The sequence below is a fragment of the Ruditapes philippinarum genome, unplaced genomic scaffold (genome assembly GCF_026571515.1).
Source record: "Ruditapes philippinarum isolate M1 unplaced genomic scaffold, ASM2657151v2 ctg17970_1_1_1_1, whole genome shotgun sequence".
In the NCBI taxonomy this organism is placed as follows: domain Eukaryota; kingdom Metazoa; phylum Mollusca; class Bivalvia; order Venerida; family Veneridae; genus Ruditapes; species Ruditapes philippinarum.
Window position 1 is genome coordinate 1 of NW_026860127.1, and position 15,949 is coordinate 15,949.

The 15,949-nt window shown below is 31.5% G+C and overlaps 2 protein-coding genes across 2 annotated transcripts; one reads left to right on the top strand and one right to left on the bottom strand.

The window, feature by feature from the left end:
- Positions 1-47: 47 nt before the first annotated feature.
- LOC132758979 (N-acetylneuraminate lyase-like) lies at positions 48-7,109 on the bottom strand (the record flags this gene model as incomplete). The annotated part of the gene is given in 9 exon segments (XM_060750696.1): positions 48-219; positions 1,242-1,402; positions 2,020-2,112; positions 2,675-2,750; positions 3,328-3,391; positions 5,449-5,536; positions 5,953-6,023; positions 6,662-6,723; positions 6,996-7,109. Coding segments are annotated over 9 exon segments (796 nt in total), but the record flags the coding sequence as incomplete, so codon positions are not given.
- A 1,612-nt stretch (positions 7,110-8,721) lies between these two features.
- LOC132758980 (uncharacterized) lies at positions 8,722-13,552 on the top strand. Its single transcript, XM_060750697.1, has 2 exons — positions 8,722-8,826; positions 12,975-13,552. The coding sequence occupies exons 1-2, from the start codon at positions 8,757-8,759 to the stop codon at positions 13,433-13,435; spliced, it is 531 nt and encodes a 176-aa protein (XP_060606680.1). The 5' UTR covers positions 8,722-8,756; the 3' UTR covers positions 13,436-13,552.
- Positions 13,553-15,949: the final 2,397 nt, after the last annotated feature.

Below are 15,949 nucleotides of genomic sequence, written 5' to 3' on the forward strand. Positions count from 1 at the left end.
AAATTGACCTTTAAATACATGTAATATATCATGAGTGAATGTCTTACCGTACTTATTCATTACTTTACATGTTTGCTGAGTGCGATATTGATAAAGGCGTGCTTCAAAAATGTCACCCTTATCTTTGCTGTCTAATACCTTTCTAATGACAGACGCCATGAAGTTAAACGTAGTGCCAACACCGCCATCAGCTCCGAGTGTCATACCCGCCATGATTATCTTTAAATAAAGAGAAATTGGGAAGGTAGCATATTATAATAATAAAAAAAACTCATGTAAACGTGTATTCTGCTTTTAAGCAACACAATATGCTTCCATGAATTCTATTTTCATAATTGGCGTTGTTTCTGGTTCATGAAGATATCATTACGATTTCGCATGCGGTACTTATATTCTTTCATATAAAATGTTTTGGTTGTCGAAATGAAAAATAATAGAATATTGACTTTAAATCATTTTGACTGGACCAGCGTGAACCTGTTCATGAACCACGGCGATTCTAACTTTGCTTTTTATGGGTGGCAGTGATAAGGACTTAGTAAGTTTATGGACCCGATTTTATCATTTTAATTTTGACCAAGTCTGTGCATAGATGCCAGTGATTTCCAAAGAACCTGTCAACGAAAGTCACTATTTCAAAATAAGCAATCCTTATACTTGTTCGTGATGTCAGTAATTTCAACATAGCTTTTCAATTGACCGAGTCTACTCATAGACACCTTGATTTTCACTGTGTCTTTTTGTAGACATCAATGGTTTTGACCGAGTCTGTTTTTACTGAGGTGATTTTGGCCAAGTCTGTTCATATTCATCCTTGATTTTCACAAGGTCTGTTCGTGGACGTTAGTGATTTTGACCGGTAACTAAAGAAAATGATTAATACAATAAAAACATTTAATTGACTCATTGAATTACAGATTTTAACCTTCAAAAGGAAAAGATTTCATAAGACACTTTGTCTGTCAATCTTATCCTGTTTTTTAAGCATATTTGAAATGCTTTGTGAATATTGTAAATAAATTCTAACATGTATATGTATATACCTAGAAATAAAGTATGTTTAAACTAATATCAAAACAGTAGAAACAGTAGGAATAAAGTGTGTAAAAGCTTAATAAACAACCTGCATGGTCATAGCAGTGTTTTATTGATGTCATTTGCTTTGTCAGAGTTAATTTATGAGAGTAGGCGATGTTCAAGCGATTTTTCAAACAAAATCTGTATTCATAAACAAGAATTACCTCGTCATATCCAAACATCATGTTGAACTTTCCATCATCTCTATTTGGTGCTGGCACATGTACGCACCCAATAAGGTCTACCAAATCGGTTGAAGAAAATTTTGCACCCACAAGAGAAGGTATTTCTTTAGCAGCAACTTTCAAGAAGTCTTCAATGCAAACTTAGGAACAGAAATAACAAAACAATTAAAAAGACCTATCATTCAGTAAGGCGTTACAGAAATATTTAAGCTGCGTTTAAATAATACTGTTACTGCATGTCACAATATAACAACAAAAACACCGTGTATATCCAGTATCTTTCTCACGAATGACCTAAGAAAGTAAACAAATTCCTGAAAAAATGTAACGTTGCTTAAAATATAATGTCGTAGCAGCCGTATGTGCTAATTCATTTCTTTAAATTTGATTTACAATAACATATTTTGGTTCGTTTACTTACTGGTTTATTCGTTCTGACAATAGCGTTGCACATATTCGGCGTTACTTTTACGTTAATTGCACATTTCTGCGTTACTGGATAAGCACGTACAGGCTCAGTCAAAGCTTGTAATTTGCAGCATTGGGTTTTCTGTGGGGATTCCGTTAATATCGATTTTGAACATAAATTATCATTGAAATACGTTTCGGTTCATTCAAATGTGATAGTTTTTAGCACGGTATCAGTTTTACAGCTAAGCAACCTTTTTTGTTGTGTATTAAAGAACACATTTTTATCCGACACAAAATATCTAAAAGAATCAAATAGATACAATGAATAAAATATAAGCTAACTTACGTTCTACACCAGTTGCAGCAGGTAAATGGTAGAAGTAGAATGGAAGGTTCGGTGCAGCGCTCGCAACTTCCTTACAATATTTAACAAGGTAGTCTGAAACAAATAAATGCAATGAAGTAATTCTTAGTTTTGAATTCTTTTCAATTGTTTTTATGTTCTAATTGTTTGTTATCGGATAGTATCAAATGATACACGTGCTTTTTTATATCATTATAAACAGGGTTTCAGGATTATACATGTGATTGATTTGTTTTAAGTTTATTACTGAAAAATAATGATATGTACTCTCCGTGTTTCATATGCTTTCAGTAAATCTACAAACATTCTTTTTGGAGGACTCTTAAGAGATCGTTAAGACAGGTTATAGCAATTAAATGTTGTATTTAAAGTTATAAATATATGCATATTTCATCACATTTAATGTTACTGCTCATATAAAATAAAAAGCGCTAATGTGACCAATTTGTTTTGTTAAGCTAAGGCCCAAAGGTAGCCCTTATTTGTAGAAGCACAGATTCAAATGACTGAAGAGAAATACATCCTATGTCTAACTATGCATCCAAGTTTTTTATTTTTCTTCCTAAAGTTACATTTTTTTTTTATATTTGTAATTGAGTCGTCTTTTAATGTTAAATTAAATGTTTTAAAGACTTACCCACTGTTTTGGGCTTAAAGAAAAGTGGCGGTACCGTGGCTATAGCGTCCGCCCCGACCTTCACAGCATGCTCAGCCTAATGTAGATATATACAGACAGGAATTGTGACAAATATTGGATCTCTAACATTGAATATTGAATAGTATTTTAACAATTGCTAAGATATATGGACTACTTTACCTTGTGTATGAAAATCAAAAGTGCTTCATCCCGACATTATTTACACATTTTGTTATTTTACGAATTATTTGGTATAGTTCTTTCTAAATGATGGATAATTTGTTGTAACTTGCTAGTATTACTTGTCAGTATGTTTTATTGCAGACTTACATACAGTTTTTCATGATAATTATGATGATATTTTGACTTTTTTTAAAACTAGAAGGTAAATTGTAAATATTACCTCATAAATTTAAGGATATTAACGCAAAGGTTGATAACTAACATAAGTAAATTCAAAAGTTTGAGCCGATCAAAAAAGTACATGGAATTGAAGAATTTAAATAACGAAGTATCAAATACTAAATTGGAGTTGGATTAATTAAAATAAGTTTTAGTTATCAAGTTACCAATACGATGTGTCCTGCTTTAAATGATTACATGCCTTACTTTCAAAGACAATACGTATAAGAAGTAAATGATCAGTACTTTACCATAGCTTTTGTATCATGAAGATTCAAGGCTCCGACTTGTACCACGATGGACTTTATTTTTCCGCTGTGAATTTATCAAACATAAAATTTTAGTTCTCATTGCGTCACAAAAAGATGCAATGTCAGATGAGGATAGATTAATCAAATTGCTTCATGAAGAAGTTGCAATCTGAGTTTAGAATTGCGAAGTGAAATATTAAGAAACATAGACCAAGCATTTTTTGTCTTATAACTTGCGATATTTGAAATACTTGCAAATTTTCGACCAACCAGTAGTTATATCATTCTAAGTAAATCTTTCGTTTAAAATATCTGCCGACATAATCGTCAAAACCATGTATCGCTATAAAGAGTTATGAATAATGTAAACGAATGTATCTACACAATTAAGTATGTCAAAATGTAACGCTATTTTGACTTTTACATGTGTACCCATCATTTACTCTTGAATGGAGGTATAGTCTGATTTTATTGACCTGTCAATTATAAATACATTACAGCACTTATTTAAATATTCGATTTCACCTCGAGTTTACGAGAATTAATATGGAGTAAATATAACTAATGCTTGAAAAATTCACACTTGTGTAATGTTTATGTTCTCATCACATCCGCAATAGCACAGTCGGTTAAAGTGATAACCTCATATATGAGAGGTCAGTGGTTCAATCCTTATTTTCGTAATTGTTTTTAGACCTTTTTATTTTTTACTTTTAAGTATATTTTAAGGAAAATGGCCAAATGCTTGCAAAGTTGTCTACGCGGATATAAAACAATTTTAGAAACACTGATTTGTCACGTTTTGTATTGTATTTTACGACACTGAAATGACATTTATTGATTTATTGATTTTAATACGAATTAATTTTAAATATTAATCATTAAACTATGTTATTTAAAAAAAGGAATAGTCTTTACCAAAATCAGTGTAAAACATAGTATGAAACCAAAAAGACATCATAAAACATCATAGCTTCAATAATGTAGAAAATAGTTATAAATAAAGTACGGACTTACGAGGTCTCGATTTTATAACACTTAGGACATTTAGAAATTATAAAACTGCAGTTTACCCTATTGCGCTATAACGGTCAGCGTGATAATTTCGTTGAAAAATTTGAATTTAATCACACCTAAATACTCACATCTCACGAAATTCACCACATTATTGTGTGCATTGACCGTATAATCAGTATGCAATTGACAGGTTAATAAAATCAAACAGTAATGTTATTTTAGCAATAATATAAGTTTTTTGACGTTATCTCCTTAAAATATCATCGTTATTGTGCCGTTCACATTATGATATTGTCAAGCTTATTTGCATAACCTTTTGTTACCGTTATCATTAACTTTATACTTATAACTCTCGTTGCATGAGTTGTATCTATATAAGGAACAAAACCATTGCTACAAAAATAACATCCTCGTCATCAGAACTTTGAATTCTAATTGGAATAACTAAATTCAGTTGATTCTTTTAAAAAAACTGGTACTTAACATAAATGAAATAAGGAAGGAATTCAGTGAATTATATCGAAATCACATTGACCCATTGTCGGTGCCTTTATTTGTCGAAATCACAGTTATATGTCCCCCAGAGAACTTTTTTCAGTAGGAGCTACCAACGCCGAGACATAACTTTGTACTTTTGCCAAATTACTTCTTAAATAATGAGTATGATGCAAATATAATTAAACGCGGATGTACCGGAAGTTGCTGGAATGTCGTACTTTTTTGAGTTATGAGAAATTTATAACATGCTACTGCTTTAGAAAAAAAATATTTACGAAAAATGGCTTGACTTAGGTGTCAAGTGTTGTTTGGTAGTTGTAACAAGTGCCCCGTATTTCACTTAAGAGTTGTTACATTTTTCTGGTAGTTCGGGATCAGAGCCAGTGTTAGGGGGCGTGAGGGATGGTGCACCTTTTCGTTATCTATTATGTACAGACTCAATCAAACCGAGTATACAATTTCCATGCAATTTGGTAGTGATTATTTGCTTGCGTGGGAAAATACTGTATCCAGATTTTTTTAATTATTATAACGTAAAAAAGACAAACACTTAAAGACTTCGGCAAGTATTAATGTGCTTAGTTTTTCTTCCAGGTTTTCACATACCTCTTTTTCCCGACTTCAATCCACTTCTCTACAATCTTTTTCCTTTCTTCAAGAGTTAACGAAAATCCTTCTCCGGTTGTTCCATTTACTGAAATGCGAGGTCAAACACGGTAGAATTTTCAGAATGTCAATATCTAGTAAATGAAGACTGTATTAATGGTTTTGATACAGAAAATATCATTGTATCTATAACAGCAGAGCTACTGACACAATTTATATATGTTAGGCATATGTCTTCGATAATGCTATACTAATATGTAATATGTTATAATACGTCTTACTTTGTTTTTCCTCTATCAATCACACTAGACAATGATCAAATTAGGACTTGACACATGAAATGTTTAATAGATTAACAAAACAACAAGTCATATTACAATAAGAGTTTTCTACTTCTCTTTGTTTTTAAATATAAAAGGTAATTAATTCCAATTTAATCAACATACAAAACATGTCTGTATATTAAGGAACACTTTTGTTTTATGCTATATAAAGATAGCTTACCATATATCTGGGTCATTCCTTTGCTTGTTAGATGGTTACAATACATTTCAAACTTGTCGTAATCGACATCTCTGTAACGAGTTATGTCAAAATCATTATTGCCATTTTATGCAATAGCATACAACAATATTTTCTACTTTAAGCTTATGTTTGTCTCGTTGCAATCCATTGTTAACATGTTAACATGCTAACTAATTGAATCTTTATACATGTGTATTGCCCTTTGTGGCGTCAGAATTGAAGCAACCGTTTATCCCCGAGTGATCATAAGAGGATGCTTAATATTTCAAATAACAGTCTTTGCACTTTTAGCTTCAGCAGGTTATGTGGTTTTGACACTTGGTGTTGCTTTAAGTTTGTAACACCCGAAGTTAGCCAAAATCATATTTTCTGTTTATGTGCCATATGACTAAAACGGTGTTGGTGCGCCGTAAAACAAACTAAACAAACATACACTAAGGTTATTGACGACAGCCAAAACATAGTCAAAAGGGTTCGAATCCCGACAGGAACTTTGGATTCTTTCATGTGAGGAAGCTATCCAGCTAGCTTACGGAACGTCGGTGGTTCTTCACAGGTGCCAGTTCGTGCCTGAAATAATGCACGGAAGGGCACCTGAGGTTTTCCTCCACAAGTAAAGCTTTAACGTCGCCATATGACCTATACTGTGTCGGTGTGACGTTAAACCTAAACAAACAAACAAACTTACCCATCTTTGGTCATCGGTGTAAACACCGCGGGGACCAACCCTTCCAGCTTGAATGATCCAATCTATAAGTATAACACACTTACATGATAAAAAAGTATAAATTATAGAATAAAACATATCTAAATTGTTTAAATGCATTAACACCGAAATCAAGTCATTCATTAAATATTATCTTGTATCTATTTTATTGATTTCATATTGAATTGATTTATGCCGCATTTTTCCCCATTTTCTTATAAATGTATTGCATTGTTTCATTACTGATGCTTTATGAACCACAACATGCACACAAGATAACTGAGAAGAAGTTACTATAAAGAAAATTATAACTTACCGTAGACATATATGTCTATTCAATATTATGTTTATATCCTGAATGAATGCATATACCTATGACTATAGCCGTATGAAGTAATCTTGATAAACATTTTACCCTACATTTCTTTTGTAGTTTATCTATTTTTTCTACTTACATGCGATAGTGATCGCGCATCTTTAAATATCATTTGAATTACAGATGAGCCAAAATATTCTTGAGAATAATGTACAAAGATTTTAAGAAAAGTAAAAAGATTTAAGATTCAAGTAATAATTCACATGTTATGTGCGATTAAGGAATGATATTGCAGTATTTATCACCATAATTATTTCTACTGCGTTTCTAACGCAGTAAGGGCTTTTTTGCTTATTTTAACCTTTTTTAAGGTTATTTACGTCGATTGTAAGTGCTGTTTGCAATGTGTAAATTATTTTCTTTGACCACTTCACAATACCTGGTAAATACATTTTTCAAATTTAAAATTTTAACTCGTAAGAAAGGGTAATTATTGATTTTATAATGTTTAAATTATAATGGTTTAAGAGAATATAAGATCCTTGTTACCTGAAGAAAATAGCGATATATATGAAATAATTAGTCATTTAATGTAAAACAAAGTAATATTTTGACATCTATACAAAATACTAATTCACTATTATAACTGCATTTATTGCCAAAAAAGCAAACAAAAAGCAATAATTATGGTTCAGGTAATTGGCCAATGAGTAACATTTTGAATGCTATTAAAGTACACCGAAATTAAAAAGCTTTCTAGAAATGAGAATGAAAGCATTTCCGATGTATAATAAATCTTTAAATAAAGGCTTCCAATAGATCTGTAATTGGTCCGCTGAGTCAGTTATAGAAGAACTTTGAACATATATGTTAAGCTTGAGCTTAATATGACAGTGCCAAGTGCCGCGTATCCCCATAATGCATGACATCAATTCATTTTGCATCCTGTCTTGTACAACAACTTTCAAAGAGCGGAGTTCTGGCTCTCCATTATGATTATCATCGAAAGCTCACTTATTTTTAATAAACCTGATGACGTAAATTTTCTTAGATCGATAGTCAAAGTGTTCCATTACCACGGGGGGCGGAACCCCATATGTATTTCAAAAATGAGCATCGGTAAAACTTATATGTGAATTTCCGCTGCACCAGGTTTGACGCATAATACCAGATGTGACTGTAAAAACAGGTCAATCGCAGGGTAAGTTTTCATCTTTTTAAACATTTATTTAAAATTCAATCCTTTTTTTTAAGAAAATCGATATTATTAATATATAATAATATATAAGTTAGATATATAACTAAAACAAACTTGATAATGACAACGTCTCTGACCCCACTCTTGACCGCTCTGTCACAGGAAAAGGACATTTTAGCCGCGTCACGACAAAACCAATCAAAAACAAAACCAAAACGCATCCGCGCAGTCTTGTCAGGATCCATGCTGTTCGCTATCAGTTTTTCTACTTGTTATAGGGCTGTAAGCGAACAACATGGATCCTGATCAGACTGCGCGGATGCGCAGGCTGGTCTGGATCCATGCTGGTCGCAAACGCATTGTGTTGGTTTTGTCGTGACGCGGCTCAAATTTTATCGTCATTGGTACGGAATCGATACTTTCATTTATATCGAAATTCAATTATTTAAAAAGTAAACAAAGATTAATATTTTGACCAAAGAAACGAACGACTGAATTATTAATGAATAATTTTAATGAACGAAATGTGGGTGATCCATTCTTATGAAATTTGAAAAGACAAAATGGACATAAATCAAAATTGGCTTTTTAAAGCAGAATCTCTTCTGTTTATTTTGCTGGCCTATTTTTATGGTAAGTCTCTTTAGTTATTAATTATCAACCAATCATTTTCTTTCTTGTACATTTGTAACTATGGCAATATGGTATTATGAGCAAATACATGTTAAAGCAATAAAACTGAATGGCGAAAATAACAAATCTTACAAAATGGTAAATATATAACCTTTGGTAAAAAAAACTTGTTATATGAAAATAGATTTTTGTATCGTACATATATGAAGCAATTCAACAGAATGTTTTAGTCGCATTGCTTTTATCCATAAAATTCCTCGATACGTTTTTTTTTTTTAATTATTTGCGTATTCAAATTACTTATAGAATTTGTTTTTGGAAATAGCTTGAGAATTATTCGATTATATACAGTATATACGGTTATTGCATTTTAAAGGCTAAAGGCGGGAAAAACAAATAAAAACAAAGTCAAGTATTAGAAATATAATTACAGCGTACTGTGTGTCTAAAGGTTTTAAATTTACGGATCGGCATATTGTATAATAATAATAATAATTTATGATAACAATTATTATTATTATGACTATTATTATTATTATTATTATAATGATGATGATGATGATGATGATGATGATGATGATGATGATTTATTATTATTATTATTATCATTATTATAATAATAATTATTATTATTATTATCATTATTATTATTATTATTATTATTATTATTATTATTATTATTATTATTATTATTATTATTATTATTACTATAATGATTATTGTTATGGTGATGATGATTATTATTTTTTTTATCATGATTATTTTTATTATTAGTATTAATGGAAACGAACACTATAAACGGAAAAAGTTAATATCTTGTTCACTTTATTTTCATAAAGGTTTGGTACAATAATTATGTCAAAAAAACAAAAACAAAATGAAGAGAGAAATCAGTCAAAGTATATCGAAATCAACTTCAATCATGTGAAACTTCAATCCGCGATTTCACATCATGATACAACAAAACTTTTCTTTTAAAATGGATAAATTCATTCATAAGTTTACATCTATTAAATAAGGCAAGTAAAAAGGGAGGCTAAAACTAATAATCAAAGTGCTGCAGCACTGAATGCGACGGACATGCAACCGGAGAGACATTAAGGCTTCTTTTAGAAAAAAACAAAACAAAACAAAACAAAAACAAAACACAAAATATATAGAGAAAATTTGTTCCATACAAGTTCGAGATTTGTAGAGCAATATATTTTGTGTCCCAAATTGATATAATTCAGATTTTCGATTTCAAGCACTTAAATACAGAATGAAATTTATGCCTAAAAACTCTGGTCAAACTTGTAAATCAGTGTCCTTATCGATTTATTCTAAGAAATGATATGTAAATAGAAAAAAAAACTATCAACGAAATATTTCTAGAATAAATCCAGGCAAATAAACTTCAAACAAAATACATTATACATTTGAGAATGCTATTTATAATTGCTTCGTGTTATATCATAGTGGGCATACAGACAATAAAATATAAGTCATTTGTATTTTTATTTCTCTTGGATATGTCTCATTAAAAAAAATTGGTTAAAATCATCAGCAATTAATAGTGTATTTCTTAGATTTTTTTTATTTACAAGGTTAAGATGTAGAGGCCAGAGCACATCGTTTTTATTTTAATTTAAATGTCACTTAAGCACTACAGTGTTTAGTTGTCCTTTTCAACTTCACACTAAATTCCATTTTCAACTAGTTTGCTTCTTACAATTGTATAGCATTTCTAAAAGTATTGCATTACAATCCGCTGGTTTATTAATTACATGTTTGATGTGTACTTCCTAATCGCCTGTCCAAAAATCAGAACAGGTGAAGCAGAATCTATTTTTAGAATAGCGAAGGTTAACTCATATCATGACCTAGTAAAATATGTAAACAAACCACAAGAATCGGAAGTAGAACTGATATTATAACTTCCTTATTATGAAAGACTACATGGCGGTAAAGTGTCTTACATGCATTTTCAAAAATAGATATTTATACTAACCATTGTACTGTATCTAATATATTAATAACTGCTGAATATTCAGCTAAACCCGCGGTATGAGTCACGAAAATAGTTCTTCTTTTATTAATGCGCGAGTTATCCTAGAGTCACGAAAAACTTTTGATTTGTTAATAATAATGTTTTGTATAATGTAGAAATATTTATTTCCTACTAATAATGTCTTGGAACTCAGAGGTTACACCTTTATTGTAGTATAATTTGCTGTCCTACTTTTTCGACAGCGGTAAATCGTTTCAGCAGTAATTTGCATATTGCGCAATAATACTACGGGACTGCAACGTTTTTATCAATAATATACGTTCATATTTTAACTTGGATAACTTAATTTGAAATTGAAAAGGCTTAATATGGAAGACATTAAGATATCCAGACAAAGTATGGGAGTTTTGAAGGATCAAATTCATGTACTATTTCTTGGGCTGTTAATTGGTTTAGGACACATTGCGCGATAGTAGCCAACGAAATCCCATGTGTAGATGACTTAGCTCTGAACGCGCCTGAGGGCGCGTCCGTCGCAAAAATCGTAAAGGTTATACCATGTCTAAAACCGGAGGTTAATATTTATATATTTATATATTTTAGTTTGAGCAATGTAACTTCTTGTTCTTGACAAAATAACGATTGTTCCGATAAAAAATACGTTTGGTTATTGAAAACAATTATTATATCGTAAATTACAAGACAAAATGTAAGAGAAGTTCTGAATATGAAAAAAAATTATCAGATATTAAAAGAAAAATCAATAATCAATAATGATATTCAATCGTGTCAGCAGAAGCGATCTTGTCAGGAAAGTGCACTCTTCTGAAATGGCTTAAATAATGTTCAAAAGAATTAATAAGTGTTTAAAAAATGGTCAGAAAATTTTTTAAGCACAGTGGCTATGGGCGAGATTTTACAGCCGCCACGATGCACCATAACAAAGTTTGTTCAAATAGAGACAGATAATGGCTTTAATCCTATTTGCTTATTTGTTTATTACTTTTTTATATTAAACTATTCGACAAATAAGTCATATGCTTATGAAATATCAAGACCATTAAAGTCGAATTATTATCTATATTAAACCGCCAATATAAGCAATAAACCAGACGGAACGAAGTTAACGAACGACGCAGAAAAACTTCAAAATGATCAGTACTGTCATTTAAACATTATTTACAGATCGTTTATTAGAAATTTAAACAAATATTATGCTACAAATTGGGTAAAACTTATTGGAATTTCTAACATAGTATATTATATAAACGAATATAATGCTGCAAATTGAGCAAACGTATTGGAAATTCAAATGAGAATTATATGAATAAATATATATTAACTGAAAAAATCGATCGATTTGTATTAGTCATTAAACAAATATGAGAAACAATGATAGTTTAGCTGACTTTCTAAAGCCATTTATCTTTGCCATATTATTATGTTGCAGTTGAACATTCAGCTGAACAGATCACATATCTTTTTTAACAGGTTAGATATGTAACGCAATGATTTTTTCCCGGGTTCGATTTCCGGACAGCGCAGGTCACATTCGTTGCGATTGATCATAAAATTCTTTTCTACGGTCATTCGCACTGTATCTCTGCTCTGGTATGTAGAGAAGTTTCAGTTTCTTGCGATAGTGAAGGCAACTAGTACTGGTAAACTGTTTGACAGCTTGCTCAGGAACGATGCGGTGGTTGAACTTCAATGTGGCTTAAAGCCATGCTCCGGAGTAAAAACTACCAACGCCACCGCCACCACGCAATGACTTTTCTCAAACAGCAGTGTTTAATACAAGACATTAGCGAAAGTCATGTTTTTCAAGTCTGGAAACGATATGGACAGATTTATTTTCCAAATTATATAGCAAACTAATATTTTATATGGCGCATAAGTATTATCAATAATAAAAAGGCGGTGGGATTTTATATAGGTGCAATCCAAATCTTCATTGTTTTGTCGCCTTAGTTTCACAAATGGTAGACACTTTTACAATAATACCTTTCTAACATGTCTTGTTTAATTTTTTATAAAGTATTGCGTTATTTTGTAACGGTTAGTAAAGATAAGGACCCAAAAGTACAACAAGCAATGACCTACTAACATACGTCAATGATTTTAGTATGAATGAAAGTTTACTTTTATCTATTTTCAGACATTTCATTCTGTTCAACAACAAGTCCGGGAAGTACATTCACAACAACAACGACGTCAACAGTATCACAAGTACCAACAACACTTGCAACCAAATTCGAACCTCACGACAGTTCTAAAGTCTATCTGTTCGCAGGTATTTTTCTTGCGGCAGTCCCGGCACTTGTTCTTTGTATGTGTCTTGTTCGATCGCTCATATCACACCGCCGTGAGAAACGAATTACTGACAATGAAGATGCAAACTTCCAGCACCCACCACCGTCACAGCCAGCTCCGAGACCTTTCCTCCAGCGTGATAACACCATTGCCGGTCCATTTAGGAACCCAGCATTTGATGACGTCACTGAAGATTCCGATGAACGCTCAGGGGTTGTGACGCCATCGTTTGTTTCGACACGCGTAGTTGATGAACCTGGCTTCGGTATACCAACTCCGCAGAAAAAGTACAAATACATTCCTTGAAACCCCACGATGTTTTTACTGAGTAGATTTTAAGATTTACGAGGACAAAAACAGAAACAAATTGACACTATAATAAACAGTTATTTTAACAATAAACAGTTATAATATTGAAGAGAACAAAAAATTGAAGCAAATTTTAAAAACGCTTTCTTTTATAATCTAGTGTATCAAGTAATAAATGAATATTTCAAAACAGCACGTCTGTATATATAAAAAAATAGTATACAATTGAATATTAATATTAAATTCAATGAATAAAAAGTATATAAATCGTCTCATTTAGACGATATTTTACAGTAGCGGCTGAGTAGAATAAGAAATTTGGTTAACATTAAACCCACGAATAGACATTTATTCGTAATATAAATGTATATAATTCTTCATTTCTACTTTTATTACAAAATTGGATATTCTGAATTTAAAAAATCGAGAATCTCAGGACATCTGGTTCCATATATGGCTACTTTGGTACCATATATTGAAGAATTGGTATCATAAAATTATAATGTAATAACCAATTTATATATTTCTACTTTAGATGTCTGAAGATGTCATAAGATGTCTTAAAGTTCATAGCATTTTTAGCATTTAATTGTTCAAGCGCATTGTACGGTATATACCGGAATACGGTATTTAGTGTGGTGCTCCAACTTATGTCTAACTCTAACAAAAAAGACTAATTATAAAAATCACAACTTTTGACATGTTGCCAGAAAAACAGCTGGTTGCGGGTAGAACAGTTGTGCGCACTTTTTGACAAAAGTTGCACAAACGTCTTGTGTAAGTGCTTTTCATTTCTGCAATCGATTGCTGCAAAATATTTTATAGAAAGTTGTGTCTACAAAAAGTGAAATTAAGAAAAGAGATAACATCTGTCCAACCTGCAACCATCAGTTTAACATGTAATCGGTTAACGGGTTTTAAGAAAGGTTCGATAACCACACCCCACCCACTCCCTCAACCCCCAAAATAAAAAAACAAAACAAAAAAAAACCCAAAAAATACCACAACAACAACAAAAACAACAACAACAATAATAATTTGGGTTTGAACACTGTCGCTGGAATACAATACAATATATTTAATGTATTGTTAGTTGTACATTACAAATCTATATTGACCTTTACAGAAAAATATTTGTTATACGATATCCTTGTAATATTACATTGCAAGTAATGAAAAACATATGAGGCCAATTCTGTCTGGAAAGAAATGCTGATAAATATTTGTCTTTTTTTTTGTGTGTGTGAAAGTGAGATTGTTAGGAAAATATCATCAATGTTGACATTTAAAATGACAAACCTAATGATCTCTTGTCTACGGTGGCACAGAGGTGACATGTGTATGTTTTTGTTTATCTCGTGCGTACAAGATACTATACTCAACATCACTAATTCTGCGTGATTTTTCTTTTATTTCACTGTAATGACATATTTTTTATGTGACCAGTGTTGATATTTTTTAACATATTTTATTCAAACACCTATACAACAAAGTTTTTCTGCATCTAGATTTTTACGTAAAGCAGAAAAACATTTTACAAACTTCTGCAAAAAACAACAATAGTTCGTCAAATATGTGCATACGTCTGAAACAATCATTATTTACTAAATGTTCTTGTTTGAAGGAAAAAATAAATTTTCAGTTAGAATGTAAAGATACTTTTCATATTTAAATTATGCAAAATAACATGTAGAAATTTTAACTGAAACATGAAAAAAACTGAAATTAAACACCATTACCGCGATTTAAATGATGATATACTGTTTTCAAAATGGCCGACAATTGGTCTACATGTGGCTCATTTTAAACTGATTTTGACTAAATATATTGTTGTTTCCTTGTGTCATACAGCAAAATACCTAAATGTTACAGCTTATGACAATTTTTGTACCATAAGTTTTATGTGTTGTTTTCCTTCTTGCTTCAAATTGTGAACTAAGAGGATCACAGTATATATAAGTAGTGCGCACTAGTAACCAAGTAGTACGCACGAGATAATTAAGTCGTGCGCACTACATTTCATGCCAATCAGTTTGCCATGAGCAATATTCCTGCCAATTAACATAAACAATGGCCTATTTAAGAGGCAGTGCAGTATCATAAAGGCGAGGCTCTAAGATTTCCAACGAACCTTATACCGCAGTATACATAGGCATCTGAGTAAAGGTGTTGAACCCGGACCATATTAATTTACAAATAAATGTATCATTAAAAGTAATGGCTGAAATTGCTCGAGACCTTGACAAATGAAAAGGCAAAGACAATGTTACAAGAGCTTTTTCATTGATACATGTATCAGGTCGCGCTGTGCTTTATAATTTCAATACCTCTTTCCTGGATAAAGTCCGATAAAAGCATGAAAGAAAGATGTTCCCTCGGATGCATTTATCGCAACAAGATGACATGAAAATAAGAGACTCGATTCCATTGAGTCTGTTATCATGTCACTATTTTAGAAAGCAACACAGATCACAAAAACCACTGTACAGATCGACATGTCGTTGTATTCGA

Coding starts and splice junctions, on each gene's coding strand:
- LOC132758980 (XM_060750697.1), top strand. CDS start 8,757: ATGGACATAAATCAAAATTGGCTTTTTAAAGCAGAATCTCTTCTGTTT. Junction 8,827..12,974: donor TTTGCTGGCCTATTTTTATG/GTAAGTCTCTTT, acceptor ATCTATTTTCAG/ACATTTCATTCTGTTCAACA.